This window comes from Capricornis sumatraensis, chromosome 1, assembly GCF_032405125.1.
Source record: "Capricornis sumatraensis isolate serow.1 chromosome 1, serow.2, whole genome shotgun sequence".
Lineage (NCBI taxonomy): Eukaryota > Metazoa > Chordata > Mammalia > Artiodactyla > Bovidae > Capricornis > Capricornis sumatraensis.
Window position 1 is genome coordinate 176,136,304 of NC_091069.1, and position 16,780 is coordinate 176,153,083.

Sequence of the window (16,780 nt, forward strand, 5' to 3'; positions counted from 1 at the left end):
TTATCTTGGACTCTTTTTAGTACAAATGGAAAGCCCCTGAATAAGAATCTCTGGTGATGGGGCCTGAGTATTTATAACTAGAAAAGCCCTACAGCTGATCTAACGCAGAGCCACGAGAACCACTGACATGAATGCACTGAGGCTGAATTAAGTACACTAAGACTTTTCATACATTTCTAATAACTGTAGTTCTCTACAGTACTAATCCACAAGGGGGAAAAAAAAGAGTCAAAGTGTCAATGGAAGGTGACGTTAAGTGGCCACATAGATCTAGCAATGTAAAAATGAACAGTATGTCATTAAGGAATGAGAGGATGAAGCACTTATAAGCAGTCAAAAAAACAAACAAACTGAAAAACTTAGCAGTTAGGATTTCTCAGTGTGTGTGTGTTCGGGGTGGGGGTGGGGGGACCTAACATCTCAGTCCTCCCAGAGGGTTTCACTATGATACATAGGATTTTTTTCTAATGTTTACAACATGAACCCCAAACCATTAAAAGCTGAATTATGTTCAAATGTACTATGTTTTAAAAGAAAACATTATATTAAAGATTTCTAACAAGGTGGTTGAAATAAAACTAAACTTTTAAAGGGGACAAGTGTTTATTATGAAGAAAATTCACTTTCATAAAACAACTTATTCCAGCATCAAATTACTTGACCAAGATAACCCTCTTCTTTAGACATGCTACCACATATATTCTGGCAATTTTCAAGTATCAAATCTACCTTAGGATGACTAAGCTTTGCCATATGATAAAGGATCAGAAAGCAATTATTGCTTAAAATTCATGGCAGCTAACGATGACATAATATTGCAGTATTTCTCACCACAAAGCTTATCTGGAAGGGAGCCAGGTCTATATGGATATATAGCTCTAATATTTTTTTACTGAAAGTCTGCAAGATAACTTCATCTGTATTTCCTGTGCAGATGCTCAATCTAACATGATATAATGGGGACACATACTCAAAATATTCATAATGGCAAAAATTCAAGATTTGTGAGAAGTGTTGGTGGAGAGTAGAGTCCTCTAAGCATTGTTGTTGTGGTTGCTAAGTCATGCCCAACTCTTGCGACCCTGTGGACTATAGCTCACCAGGGCCCTCTGTCCATGGGATTATCCAGGGAAGATTACTGGTGTGGATTGCCATTTCCTTGCCCAGGGGATCTTCCTGACCCAGGGATCAAACTTGCATCTCCTGCAGTGGTTCCTGTGGTACAGGCAGATTCTTTATTGCTGAGCCACTGGGGAAGCCTCTAAGCATAATACACTACAATTATTTGAGAAACTTACAGTTGCTTTTAAGGAATTTAAAACAAGTAATACTGATTTCTAAGAAAAGGTAAGCTTTTCCTTCTCTTCATACAAAAAGGGGAGAGCTACTTTAATGAAAAATCTGAAGTGTGAATTTTAAACACAAGTTCAAAGTTGTGAGAATCCAGACACAAACCACTCATCTGGACATTGCAAGGCTAGGGTTAAAAACAGACAACAACCATTCTCTCTCCTGTCACATGTAATAGGTCAGGACAATATAAAAATTCTTGTTTTTGTTATTCTCACAGCCCTGTCTGCCATGTATTATTTCCAGTAATTTCACTGTCCTAAGAATGCTCTAAGAAGACTGGCCAAAACATCTTCAATATACTCAAAATAGGCTAAACCTCTTTCATCCAGCAACAACATAAATAAATATATATAATTAAATAAATGACTTTAGGAGTATTATGATAATACATTATAAATTAATTTATCTCAAATCAGATAAGCAAAAACTAAACTTAAAACTGTAAAAATATGATCAGTATTACTTAGGACATAATTCCAAACACCCCTGAAGAAGATAATAACCTAAGATTTAGTCAGAATTTCAGAACTACAATCAAAAATAGTATCAGAAAAACACGGCTATAAAGTATCAAGGAAAATGTACAACTTACATATGTTGTTTTTTTAAGACTTAAATAGCTGATTCACTTTTTTCCATAGCAGAAACTGACTCAACATTGTAAACCAATTATACTCCAATCAGATAAGTAAAAAATAAACTGATTATAGATACTAAAAATAAATTTTTTTAAAAGATTTGAAAGATTTTGCAATGAACACAAAGTAACATAACCACCATCACAATTTTAGAAATTAATATTTTCCTAAACAACTTGATTTATTCATTAATGTAAATTTTTTAAAGCATCATTTATCACTGAGAAAAACATTAACCCCAAGAAAGAAAAGGAAGAAAGAAGCAGGGAGGAGGGAGATAAAGGGATTGCACAAAACATGAAACATAAAATGTCAATAATTATGAAAAACACACAAGTTTTAGTATGGCAATAACCAAAAAAATTAAAATTTAAACTATAATGAGACATTCATCTTAAGTTACAAAAGAAGCAAAGTTTCATACTCAAGGTTATGAGAGTATGGACAGACACATCTTAGGTCCACTTCAGGTAGGAATGTAACTAATAGGACATTTCTGGAAGGAGTAACATTATTAGAAAACATCACTTATTTTGCTTGCTTGTTTATTTGCTTATTTTACTTATTTAATTTTTAAAGAAACCTTTTAAGAAGTTCACACCATTTGATTTAGCAGTACATGAAAATGTATACACAAATATTTCAAGTGCAACATGATTTAAAATGAAGGCAAAGATAAAACAACTTTCCAACAACACAGCAATCACTGAATATAACGTGACATATCAAAATAATAATACATATGCAGCTAATTATTTGTAAAAACCTTTAATAACTAAAAATAGCTTACATACTCTAGTTAAAAACAGGAAATTCAATGAACCTATACAAATTTGAAAATAGAAAAGGAATACGGTAGAAAACTGAAATATTTATCTCTAAGAATAAATGGGTTATTTCCGTCTCTATATTTTTCAAAATTTTCTGCAATAACCATATTCATATATATCCCAAAAGCAGCATATTGGTAAATGTTTAACATTTTGAGGAGTTAGAGAGTAGGGATGCTTATTTCCACAATATAAATATTCTCACCGTGGCTAATTTCAAATTACCAACGGTTTCAGAGTCAGCTTGCAAAATTCCTGAAAACTTTATAATCAGCTCTGGCAAGCCAGTACAAACCGCAGCACACAACATATCCAAAAGTGTACAAAATGCATAAATAATGATGATGATTTAAATCACAAATACAAAAGTAAGTAGCCCTCAAAATAAAAAAGATCATGTTATAAAATCTTTTCTAAAAAAACAAAAGATGAAAAATAACTGTAAATTATACAGAGTTCTGAGACTTCCTAGGAATATCAAAATGATACATACAGTCAGCTACTACTGTATTGAAAGGGAAAAATGGCAGGCAATTCCTAATAGTATTTATGGGTCACCTGTTTATTTACTAAGCCTTTCATTCACCCACAGTATTTACTGAGAGTCTCTTAGGCCTACTGTTTCATGCTCTTGGGATATAGCTGTGAATAAAATGAAGTCCCTGCTCTTATGGAGCTTACATTCTAGTCTATATCACAGGTATTGCACAGCCTTTTCCTCATGACCAATTGGTACTGAATTTTCCTGAAACAGGAATACTAAAATAAGTAAGACTGATATGAATGAGAATCAAGGGCACTGCATATTATCAGTTTTTAAAGAAAAGAGAGATATGGGGTAAGAAAAGTTTGTTTTGGAAAAAAAAAAAGACAGGTGAAAGGGAAGTGGAGATTTTAAAGCAATGGCCCACCACCTCCATGCAGACATGCATCTCTTCCTTACTTCTGATGCAACAGTCCAACTTTATTACTAAGCCACATGAGACTTAGGGTCCAGCCAAGCTCCTGCCTGTAAGATTAAGCAACAGTTTGGGACCACCACCTTAAAATATTCTCTTACTTTTGCAGGAGAACGCTGTTTCCGTTTCTTCTTTTTCTGTAAGTCTACGGGCTCTCTGATTTGTTTTTTGTCTCTCATCAGTTGCTCAGATACATCAGTGAAAGTAATTTCCTGCTTTACACTTATCTGTTAAAAAAAAAAAGCCAATTTTAGAAATAAGCAAAAAGTCCACTGTAAGAGCCACTGCATGCTTAATTCTTTGCTAAATCTACATACAGATGTTCCCAGAAAGATTACTTGTGTGTGCAAGTAAATAGTGTGTTGAAGAATTCAATAGGTAATTGACATAAGAATCAACAGTATATAAATTAAAGGCATAAACTAGGATTTTATAAAAATTTATCTGGAAAAAAAGAGATTAAAGCTGTCCTGGGAAAAAATAATAAGACCTAGGAGAATAAAGTAGAAGCGAGGATACAATTTCACTCCCATATTTAAGAAAACTGAGGTTAAAAGCATAAAAAAAGGTTAAATTTCAAAATCACTAAAATACTAGGGGACCAGACTTCATGATGGGTCTGAATTTGTCAATTGGCAAAACATCACAAAAACAACAAAAAATTCTAAAAGGTAATTTCATCAAAAAATGGAATGATAATCTAACAATAAAATTTAATTATCTTTAAGTTCAATGTTTTTGGCAATATCTTAACCAGTATTTTCCCAGGCTCTACAAAAAACCATCACCAAATGTGTGTTTACAGAATTACATATGGTTTTAGGCCACAGCTATGTACAAGACAATTCTAACTACATAATAAGCAAAGAAATACTACAAGCATTAAGATGTCAAAACGTTATGTAGCATCAATGCTCATCCGAACTGATGGTACACAGTCCCCCACTCCTCACCACTACATTTTCAAACTACCCTTGAAATGAAAACACACATACATTAAAACTAAGAAACTTTCAACTCATCAGGCTCTGAAATACATTTAAAATCCTTGACTCTTCAACCAGAAGAACACAACGAGAAGTCTGAAACCTGGAAGGGGACGCTCACCCAACCATGCTCGCACCCTGATCATGAACTTCCAGCCTTCAGAACTGTGAAAAATACATTTCTGTTGTTTATAACCTTTTAAAAAAATCTTGATTAAAAAAAAAACAAACAACTTGATAACACTCCAGGAAGTACAATGTGTTAATGGCTATATTTTAAAAAAATACACTTAAAAAGGGAATGCTAAAGGTTATAAACATCTTACAGACTTTAGTTTAAAGTCAGAAGACATAGCTGTGTAGAAGGGTTCATGAGGGAAATGCAACATAAGTTAGGGATTTCAAACTGACAAAATACAGAACTGGAAGTTTGCATAAATTTCTGAAATGTGGGCAGCATGAGAACTGTAAATCAAGGAGAATTCAGGCATAAAAACATGCCTATAAATGATTATTTAGCTAATAATTCTACCAGCTTAGAGAACAGTACTAGTGACCATTTTTGTGACTTCCTTTAGTGTAATTATTTGAAATATAAAATAGAATAAAGTCACCTCCAACAAGGCTTCAGAATACACACGTTACCATCTCTGAAGTGATATTTACTGAAACACAGCTACTGAGGCTGGGTATGAGACAAGGAGAAGCGACAACAGACTAAGCAGCTGTTGAACTGCTCTCTCTCATGTTGCAAGGGCACCATAAAGTAGTTCCAAACATTTCTGTTGGCTGATAAATTACAAAGAAACCACGAAAATACAGAATGCAGCAATAAGAAAGAATAACATTTTTTAGCAGAAGTGTCAGGTAGAATGTAAGATAGATTCACAAATAAGTTCTGCCATTAGCAGCTATTTAAACCAAGGAAGAGCCTTTATGTGCAAATAGTGAAAAAGATTCATACAAACCTCTGAACCTTTTAGCTATTTCTACATATATGGAGAGTGATGATATTGGTACTGGCACTGACAAATGTAAGGTACACTTCTAACATTATGAAAGTATAGAACCAAACTTAGAAGTATCAATGAATCAAAGCACTGTGTATGCTAATAAGCACACAAAAGCTACATTTTTAGAGACTCCAATAGGCTTATCACTCATGAATGAAATAAGGTAATCTCTACATATAATACAACCACATACTAAAGTATATGGTCCAGCCTAGGGTACTTAGAAAAGATACTGGTAAATCCACAAACAGAGAGAGACAGGTATGAAAATGACAAGGCAGCTAGCAAGAATGAGGTGCAAAAAGCCTGGGAAAACAAATCTTCATTGGCCCAAGGAAGACTACAATAATCTATAAAGACACAAAACCTTTTTAAGCATGGCAAAAGAAACAAAACTCATCTGTAAGTTTCCTACTTCTTCCTTGAGAAATATCTTTAACAAAAATCAACTTCTCACTGTTACTTTTCACCTAAAATAAACCAAAGTATAATTAATCAAAGCAGGTATCTGCAGATGTGTGATTTTGGGGGAAAAAAAAAAAACAACACTTATTAACTTGCTGGATCTTTTGAAATGTACTCATTAAAACATCAAGAAAATCAATAGGCTAGGAAATATGTCAGATTAAAAAACAAATCTCTCGTTTCTCCCCCATGGCTTAATCTTTACCATTTCACCTAGTCCCATGTGCAACCTTCTGCCTACATCTGAGAATCTGAATGTCAATGCTTTGCTCACTACCAAATCAGAAAACGTCATCAACACTGTTAATCACACTACTCATACTTCTTTCTTAAGACTTTACTAAACCCAGACATTTCTCCACCTGAAACTCCTGCTCATCCACTTATCAAAGCTCCATATGGGCCTCCCACTTTCAAGACAAAGGAGGCCATCAGGCATGACCATCCTGTGTCACACTTACTTTATGCATTCATCTAACTTCTACCCCAACACCCTTTCAAGAGGCAGAGCCCATGCTTCCTCACCCCGTGCCACTTCCCAAGCTGGTTCATTCTTGCAAGTTTATATATATATATATCTTAATTATACTGAAGTATTCCTCATTTTTTATTGTTCTCTATTTATTCTCCCAACTTTAAACATAAGGAGGCCCTTCTATATTGAAAAAAATAAAAATCTTTCTCTTGATTATAATCACTAGTAATTCATGCCCAGAATCCAGAATGATTCTTTTTCAAGACTTATATTATGTCTGGCCCAAACATAAACTATCTCACTTTTCTATTCATGTGCCTGTATCTTATCTTGGTATCTAAAAGGAAGATATTCTTCTTTGATATTTCTCATAGCAGCTTTCACTTACTTATTCAATGGCTACTAAGTGCTAAATTCAGTCAGTTTGAAGTAATACAATGAAAACTTTAAATTTACTGAGATTCTAACATTGTATAGAGCAAAATACTAGATACAAAGAATACATTCTAAAATCTTTCCAAAGATCTTAAAATGAAGAGGGGAAGTTTTCATGACTTAAAAGGAAAAAATGAAAGAAAAAAAAAAAAAACTAATAACACTACTTACAATCATTTGAACTCTTCTTACTCTTTATTCTTAATAACCTACATCCATATCCATTTCAAGCTTTATACCATTATAATCTACCAATGTATTCTTCCACAAATTAATTAACATAAGACTGCTTTCTTGCCATTTCCCCAGTGAGGAATATACAAGAGCTCCTTACTGCCCTTACCATCAATTATACTCTTCCCCAGCTCAGCTTTCATGATTCTGCATGATCTCCTTTACAGTAAAGACCTAGGTCACTGGGCAGAAGTATCTGTCCTTACCATCTCTCCATTTCTGAAGCCTTATTTTCCCTTCAATTTTTAACTGCACTTTGAGGTATTCTCAACCATCTTCCCACCCGTTTAAGAAAAAAGAAAGCATCTTTGTGCTTTCCTCTATACCCTGTGCTGCTGATCCCACTACTACCCATCTTTCAGGCTCTGCATCTTCACGTCTAAAATAATCTCTCTTACTTCATCAACTACTTCTCTGCCTAAAAGTACACTTTAAGTTACCCCCATAAAATAATTTCTTGTGGACCAAAATATTTCCAACAACTTCCATTCTCTTACGGCCGAACTTTTTGAAAGAACAATCTGAAGTAAGTATATAATGTATAAATAATTGCCACCAAACTTAGAGAAATGGTTATTCTGAGAGTAAAAACAGTACACAGTCATATAAAAACAATGTGTTTAACTATCACTAGAAAGAAACTGTTCCAAAATATTGCCTAGGAAGCAAATAGAATCAAAGTGACCACAAGTACAACAAAGTGTTTAAATGTAAAGAGAAAGATATAAAACAGTTAACTGTACTGTAAATATTCTGATTTTTCTGGGCTCCAAAATCACTGCAGATGGTGACTGCAGCCATGAAATTAAAAGACGCTTACTCCTTGGAAGGAAAGTTATGACCAACCTAGACAGCATATTAAAAAGCACAGACATTACTTTACCAAAAAGGTCCGTCTAGTCAAGGCGGTCATGTATGGATGTGAGAGTTGGACCATAAAGAAAGCTGAGCACCAAAGAATTGATGCTTTTGAACTGTGGTGTTGGAGAAGATTCTTGAGAGTCCCTTGGACTGCAAGGAAATCCAACCAGTCCATCCTAAAGGAGATAGGTCCTGGGTGTTCATTGGAAGGACTGATGTTGAAGCTGAAACTTCAATCTTTGGCCACCTGATGTGAAGAGCTGACTCATTGGCAAAGGCCCTGATGCTGGGAAAGATTGAGGGCAAGAGGAAAAAGGGACGACAGAGGATGAGATGGCTGGATGGCATCATCAACTCAATGGACATGGGTTTGGGTGGACTCCAGGAGTTGGTGATGGACAGGGAGGCCTGGCGTGCTGCGGTTCATGGGGTTGCAAAGAGTTGGGACACGACTGAGCGACTGAACTGAACTGAAATGATGTTAGCAATATCTGAAAGTACTCGTGGAGTCCAGGAAAAGAGAAATTTAACACCAAGAATGTATCCTTATTATATGCGTGCATGTGTTTATTTCCAGGATGGTTTTGGAAACAACAGATTTAACCAGTCAGCAGGAAGATTCCTAATTCCAAGCTCACCAAGCCACAGAACAGGGCAGGAAGGAGAAGCAGCACACTGATGGACAGGCCTTGATGCGAGTCGTAAACCACAACCCTCCCTTCCTGCCTGACCTGACAGCATGCCAGCTTCTGATACGAGCTACATTTGTCAGGGCTTGAGAAAGTCCATAACCATCTTTTGATTTTGAAAAGATTCAGGGACCCACAGTTCACAACAAACATTCTGATCTACTCCTCTATAATATTTCTCATTAAAAATTTATATTTTGGCTGCTATATCAGCATCTTACAATTTAGTAACTATAAGATGAACTGGAACAAGTGATCAAATCGAGTTATCTTACCTGAAACAGTGCTGACAATCCCCACCTTACCCAGAAATTCTACTCTTTCCACTTCTGTATCTTCATGGTTCAAGTTCTTCCCTGTTCCTCACAGAAGTTCTTCTGGATCCATCCTTCTACTATATACGTACCTTTACTTTGTAAGAGTTTTAGTAAATCTCTATCAAAGTTTTCAAAGTGTGGTCAAGGACTCCATAAGATCCCTGACACTCTTTCTCATGGGTGGTCCATGAGAGAAAAAACACTTTCACTATAATACACAGGTTGTTTTTTTTTCTACTCTCCTCTTAGGAGTATATAGCAGCAGTATTCAGAAGCTAACATGTGATGTCACCACAGACTAAATATGTTAGCAAATATGAGATAAGCCAGACAATATGTTAGCAAATATGAGATAAGCCAGACAATAAACAGATTGTAAAATTTTAAAACAAATTCTCACAGAATTTTTTATTTTAGAGAAGTTATATTTCACTAAAAAAAATGTTAACATGTAATGTGATTTATTTATAAAAATAAAATTTTTAATTGTTTTAATTTATAAAATGGTAAATATCAACATACATAACCAACAGAAGCAAGAGTTCTTAAGAGATTTCAAACTTTTTAAGAGCAAAGGGGTTCCAAGGCCAGAAATTTTGAAAGCCACTGATCTAGATACATATTTTTTGCATTCCCTCCCTTGTCTCTGTTCAATCTCATTCAAAATAGATGTCTCGCAGACACACACATAATGCTTAACTCTGTGTGCTAAGATCACTAAGAAGCAATGAAATACACCTAGCATCTAAAACTTAGTTTCTAACTACCATTATCCAAACAAAAGCAACTGGAGTTCCTTGGAGAAGTGACTGATTTCAAAAGGCAAGGAGAACTATATATAAGATGACCTTGGAACATTTTGTGGTACCAGAAACTAGACTGCATGTCAAAAGGACACAAGAGCTTGTCTGTAAGAGTTCCTAATGGGCAAGCTGAAACAATGTGAGAAAAAAATAAATGGTAGTATCAGATTATAATGCAAAGAATAAAACAAACATCCATTCTGACATAAATGCAGTTTTTTTTTAATGGAGGGAACGGACAGCTACAATTAACGTAAATATAGAAGGAATGAAGAAAATACAAATTCACATTTAGGTAAACACCACGCTAATAACTACAGTGGTTGGTAGTTATTAATGGATGCTTACATAGATAGGTAATAATGTGAGTAGAAATAGGATATTTAAACAGACTCAAACAAACTATTCCATATTTCCTACAAGATATTTGCCAATTACAAAAGAGAAAAAAGTGACTTTAAAATGGGGAAAACTGGCATTTATCACCTTACCAAAGCACAGAGAATGTAATAACACCAATAATAAGACATATCTCCACATTTTATAATCCCTGATATGATGCTCTGAAACGAGCACAACACTTCTGTGGGATTTGTCAAAAAATAAAAGCACCAATCTAATCATAAGAATACATCAGAAAGACTCAAATTAAAAGTCATTCTACAAAATAACCAATACCCATCAACTATCAAGGTCATGAAAGATAAGGAAAGACTGAATTGTCATGGAACAGTGGAGACTCAATGGAATACTGCTGCTGCTGCTGCTAAGTCGCTTCAGTCGTGTCCGACTCTGTGTGACCCCACAGATGGCAGCCCACCAGGCTCCCCTGTCCCTGGGGTTTTCCAGGCAAGAACACTGGAGTGGGCTGCCATTTCCTTCTCCATGGATGCTACTCAGTCATAAAAAAGAATAAAGCAAAGCTATCTGCAGCAACATGGATGGACCTAGAGAATATCATACTAAGTGAAGTAAGTCAGAAAGAGGAAGACAAGTATCATATGATATCACTGATAACATGGAATCTAAAATACAACACAGATGAATTTATGAGACAGACTCACAGACACAGAAAACAAATTTATGGTCATCAAAGGAGAAAGGTTGTGGAGGAGGGATAAATTAGGACTTTCCAATTGGCAGATACAAACTATTATCTATAAAATAAACAAGATCCTACAGTATAGCACAGAGAATTATATTCAAAATCCTGTCATAAACCATAATGGAAAAGAATATGTGTACAGATGTACATATATACACACACACATATATAATTGAGTCACTTTTCTGTAAACCAGAAATCAACACATTTTAAATCTACTACAATTAAACAAAAAACAGCATCTATATAGTGTTCTACAAATTTGTGATTCCTCCTCAGCATAGTAACTAAGATTTATCTAATATTTACTATGTGCCAGACACTCTTCTAGGTGCTATGGATACAACCCTTGGAAGGCATGTAGGGAAGGAAGGGGGTGCACATGGTCTCTATCCTGTATAATCTATTGTATTTAATCCTACAGGAAGACTATGAGGTAAGCATTTTCATCCCATTTTACAAATAAGAAACCTAAGGCTGAGAAAGGTTATTTGCCTAAGAAGGGAAACAAAAACTTATACCCAAGTCTTCCAAATCCAGCAACAGAGACCCTAATTACTGTAATCTGTGAATTATTTTTTATCCTCACATTACCAACGAAGAAACTAAGATATCACAGAGGCAAGTGTCTTACCCAGGCTATCACTGGGACCAGATTTCAACACTAGTACTTAAACCAGGATTTTATATCTCTTAGTTCAGTGCTATTTCCATTACTATAACTGCTTCTTTATAAATCTAATAAATCATTCAAACATTTTTAAATGATTTTTGCACAAACATACTTCATTTTCCCTTATACAAACTACAGTTTGGTTGCTTTCAGAATATAGAAAGAATTTCTAGTGGTTCTAGAGAAAGGAAATAACTTAAAAAATAACAAAGTGGACAAAATGTCAACAATATTTAGATAAAGCATAAGACCTGAATTTCAATCCTACCTCTTCCAATTATTATTGGGTGAACCTGGCTTCCAAAAGTAGTATGGAAAAACAAAAGAGGCACAGGTTGGGAGTTAAAAGAAACAAAATCTAATCCCAAAGAATAATACTAGCAGTGTCAGAAATACAATCTACACCCAAAGAGTGATACTAGCAATGTCAGGCTAAACAACTAGAATTTAGTCATCCATAACTTTTTTCACCCATAAATGGAGGGAATAATTCTCACAGAATCTCTGCAGAGTTAAAGGGATTATATATGTAAATCATCAACTATGGCATATAGCATTATAGTTGATTTTTAATGCCATTCATTATCATGACTTCTCTAGTTGCTCAGATGGTAAAGCATCTGCCTACAATGCAGGAGACCCAGGTTTGATTCTTGGGTAGGGAAGATCCCCTGGAGAAGGAAATGGCAACCCACTCCAGTACTCTTGCCTGGAAAATCCCAAGGATGAAAGATCCTGGTGGGTTACAGTCCACGGGGTTGCAAAGAGTTGGACATGACTGAGCAACTTCACTTTCACTATCATAATCATTTCCTCACCTGTTAAGTAGTGACAGTAATAATATCCAGTTTACACACATCAGAAAATCCAATGAGATTATACAAAAACTATAAATTCTAAGTAATTATTATTATACAACTGCAGATACGTAATTGCTTAGATACATGGAAGGTTACCAATTTCTATAGAGCATCTCAACTTAATACATGCTATTATCTAAAACTAAATATTGCTAAAAAATAAAATCTTTTTTCACATCAGAACCTCCTTCTAAATTCCTTGCTTCTTTTTTCTTCCTCCTGCCTTTCAGCAACCCAGTCTCTCGACTATAGAGACATCTTTTAATTTTCTTCTCCACTCCCAAAACAAGTCCAGTTATTTCTCTTTTTCCTAGTATCACATACAAATCTGGAAATCATATTCCATATTTCCTATTCTAGATCATTTTTAAAGGAATTAAGTTGGGACTCTCATACACTGCAAGAGGGAGAATAAATCGATCAACATTTGTGGACTATAGATTAGGCAGTATGTATCAAGAGTCTCAGGAAATCTACACAGAAGAAATAATCTCACATGACAACACTACCTACATATAATATCACAATGACATTTACAACTGTGAATAAAGTGCAAACAGTCTAATACACAGAAGAGAAATAGCAAGATAAATTACAATATAGCTATATGATATACAGGAACAAGAAATCTTACTTTTGAATAATTTTAATAATATATTGAGATGCTCATGGCTTAAGATTAAATGATATTAGTAAATATGGATAAATATACTTTTACAATTTTACACAAACACAAATACATATGCAGCAAATTTTACACACACAAATATATATGCAGAAAAACAAAGGAAACACTAAAATACTAACAATGAAATGTTAGTAGTGATTATCCTAGAGTAGTAAGATTGCAGCAATTTCTATTATCTTGATAGCTTTTTTAATTTAATTTTTTTTTAATACCAAAAGCATTTAGTATTGGAGTATAGCTGATGAACAACGTTATGATAGTTTAGCTTTCAAATTTTTTATGTTTTCTTAACAAACAATGTATTATTTTATAATCCTAAAAAGACATTAAGTCCAATCTTAGTACAAATTATTAGGATTAATCAAAGAAAAATCTATCCATTATTATCTTAATATTCTAACTTATTCTAAGAATTGAAATATTAAGCCAGCAAAATGAAAGTGAAAAAATTTCTATGGGTGACTTGAGGAAAAAAGCAAAAGTCATCAAGTAAATCGTAACCCCCTATCTCACATCATCAGCAAAATTCAATTCCAAACAGACTACTGATCTAAATGGGAAAGGAAAACTATAAAGTTTCCAGAAGTTAACAAAGGAAAATATCGTCACACCCTTGGGGCAGGCAAAGAACTCTTAAACAGGACACACAAGACACCAAAAGGAAAAGACACAAACTGAACTTCGTTAACGCTGACTTTTGTTAGTGAAAAGAGTAAAAAGGCATAGTGGAAGCGTAGAAAAGATAGTTGATACAAATATATCCAACAAATATAAAAGAATTACCACAAATCTGTAAGAGAAAGGAATACCCTAATAGAAAAAAGAGCAAAAGATGAACATGCATCTTACAAAAAATAATATCCAACTAATCAGTAAACATGAAAGGCACTCAACATTAGTTATCAGTGAAATGCAAACTGGAAAAAAAAAGAAAACAAAACCCACACTGAAATACTACCATCAACCCACCACGATAGTTAAAATTACAGTACTGACAATGCCGAATATCATGGATAGAGAATAATTAGTATAAACTGGCAAATCCACTGGGAAAAACTTCTGGATAGTAACTCCTATAGCGGAACATACACATACCCAGCAAACTCCAGGATATAACCAACAGAAATTAGTGTGCACACGCACCAAAGACCACATGAAAGACTATCTGCAGCAGGAAGCTCCTCGGCAATCCAGGGGCTAGGACTCCGTGCTTTCACTGCCAGGGCCCAGGTTTGATCCCTGGTCAGGTAACTAAGATCCTGCAAGCCACGAAGCATGTCACCTGACCATCCCCTCCAAAACCTATTTGCAGCAGCACTTTTCAGAACAATCAACATCATGAAACAAGATGCCTATTATGCTACAAAGAATAAATTTTTATATATTCACACTACTGACAATTACACAGAAACGAGAATAAACTACTACTACATGCAATAACATGGATGGATATATCTCATAAAAATGCAAAAGAAATCAAATATTAGATAGTACAGAATTCAAAAGTCAGGGAAAGCTAACTAACTGATAAAAGTGTTCTGAAAGGAAGCAGTTATCTTTAGGAATTAGAGGAGTGTTGTGACTAAAAGGGACACAGGGGAGGGCCTCTGGGATGCTGATAATGTTCTATGTCTTAATCAGGGCAGTAATTACACATGTATGTCACTTTTGAGGAAATTCATCACTAACAATTTGTGCACTTTTCTGGATAAATGCTGTATTTCAATAAAAAGATATACACCTAGAGAAAAAACATTACAAATATGCAGATATACAGACAGACACAAGAAACATGCTTGTATCATATGGATATCTATATATACAAGCATGATCCTTTCATCATTATTTCATTCAAATAAATCTAGCAGTAATAAATATTCATCAACAGGGGAGTGATTAAATAAAATAAGGCACATCATTTAATCATTCATTAGAATAAAAAAGCAAGCTTTAGATGTAATAACATGGAAATTTCTACAAAATATTATTGAATGAATAATGCAGACTTCAAAAATATACAAAAATAACATTATCTAATTTGTGTAAAAATATATGTATATTTTCATAAGATATATATTTACAAAACACACAGAAATAAAGACACATTCTGAATGTTTTTCTATCAATTTAAAATTTTCAGGATATCAGTATTAGCAGTTATCTCTTTGGAATTAGAGTAGAAAACAAGGAACTTTTACTTTTTTTTGTTCTCCTCTATGTTGGTTTTAGAAAAGGCAGAGGAACCAGAGATCAAATTGCCAACATCCGCTGGATCATCGAAAAAGCAAGAGAGTTCCAGAAAAATATCTATTTCTGCTTTATTGACTGTGCCAAAGCCTTTCACTGTGTGGATCACAATAAACTGTGGAAAATTCTTCATGAGATGGGAATACCAGACCACCTGACCTGCCTCTCGAGAAATCTGTATGCAGGTCAGGAAGCAACAGTTAGAACTGGACATGGACGACAGACTGCTTCCAAACTGGGAAAGGAGTACATAAAGGTTGTGTACTGTCACCCTGTTTATTTAACTTCTATGCAGAGTACATCATGAGAAATGCTGGACTAGATGAAGCACAAGCTGGAATCAAGATTGCAGGGAGAAATACCGATAACCTCAGATATGCAGATGACACCACCCTTATGGCAGAAAGTGAAGAGGAACTAGAGTCTCTTGATGAAGGTGTCAGAGCAGAGTGAAAAAGCTGGCTTGAAACTCAACATTCAGAAAACAAAGATCATGGCATCTGGTCCCATCACTTCATGGGAAATAGATGGGGAAACAGAGGAAACAGTGTCAGACTTTGTTTTTTTGGGCTCCAAAATCACTGCAGATGGTGACTGCAGCCATGAAATTAAAAGACACTTACTCCTTGGAAGAAAACTTATGACCAACCTAGATAGCATATTCAAAAGCAGAGACATTACTTTGCCAACAAAGGTCCATCTAGTCAAGGCTACGGTTTTTCCAGTGGTCATGTATGGATGTGAGAGTTGGACTGTGAAGAAATCTGAGTGCCAAAGAATTGATGCTTTTGAACTGTGATGTTCGAGAAGACTCTTGAGAGTCCCTTGGACTGCAAGGAGATCCAACCAGTCTGTTCTAAAGGAGATCAGCCCTGGGATTTCTTTGGAGGGAATGATGCCAAAGCTGAAACTCCAGTACTTAGGCCACCTCATGCAAACAGTTGACTCACTGGAAAAGACCCTGATGCTGGGAGGGATTGGAGGCAGGAGGAGAAGGGGACGACAGAGGATGAGATGGCTGGATGGCATCACTGACTCGATGGGCGTGAGTCTGAGTGAACTCTGGGAGTGGTGATGGACAGGGAGGCCTGGCGTGCTGCGATTCATGGGGTAGCAAAGAGTCAGACACGACTGAGCGACTGAACTAAC

At 35.1% G+C, this 16,780-nt stretch overlaps 1 protein-coding gene across 1 annotated transcript in view; it reads right to left on the reverse strand.

The window, feature by feature from the left end:
- The window catches only part of ZNF148 (zinc finger protein 148), a 103,939-nt gene that overhangs the window by 52,341 nt on the left and 34,818 nt on the right, over nt 1-16,780 (reverse strand). Inside the window, exon 4 of the mRNA XM_068973193.1 lies at nt 3,882-4,007. Coding sequence (XP_068829294.1) covers nt 3,882-4,007 — 126 coding nt within the window. The remainder of the gene's footprint in view (nt 1-3,881; nt 4,008-16,780) is intronic.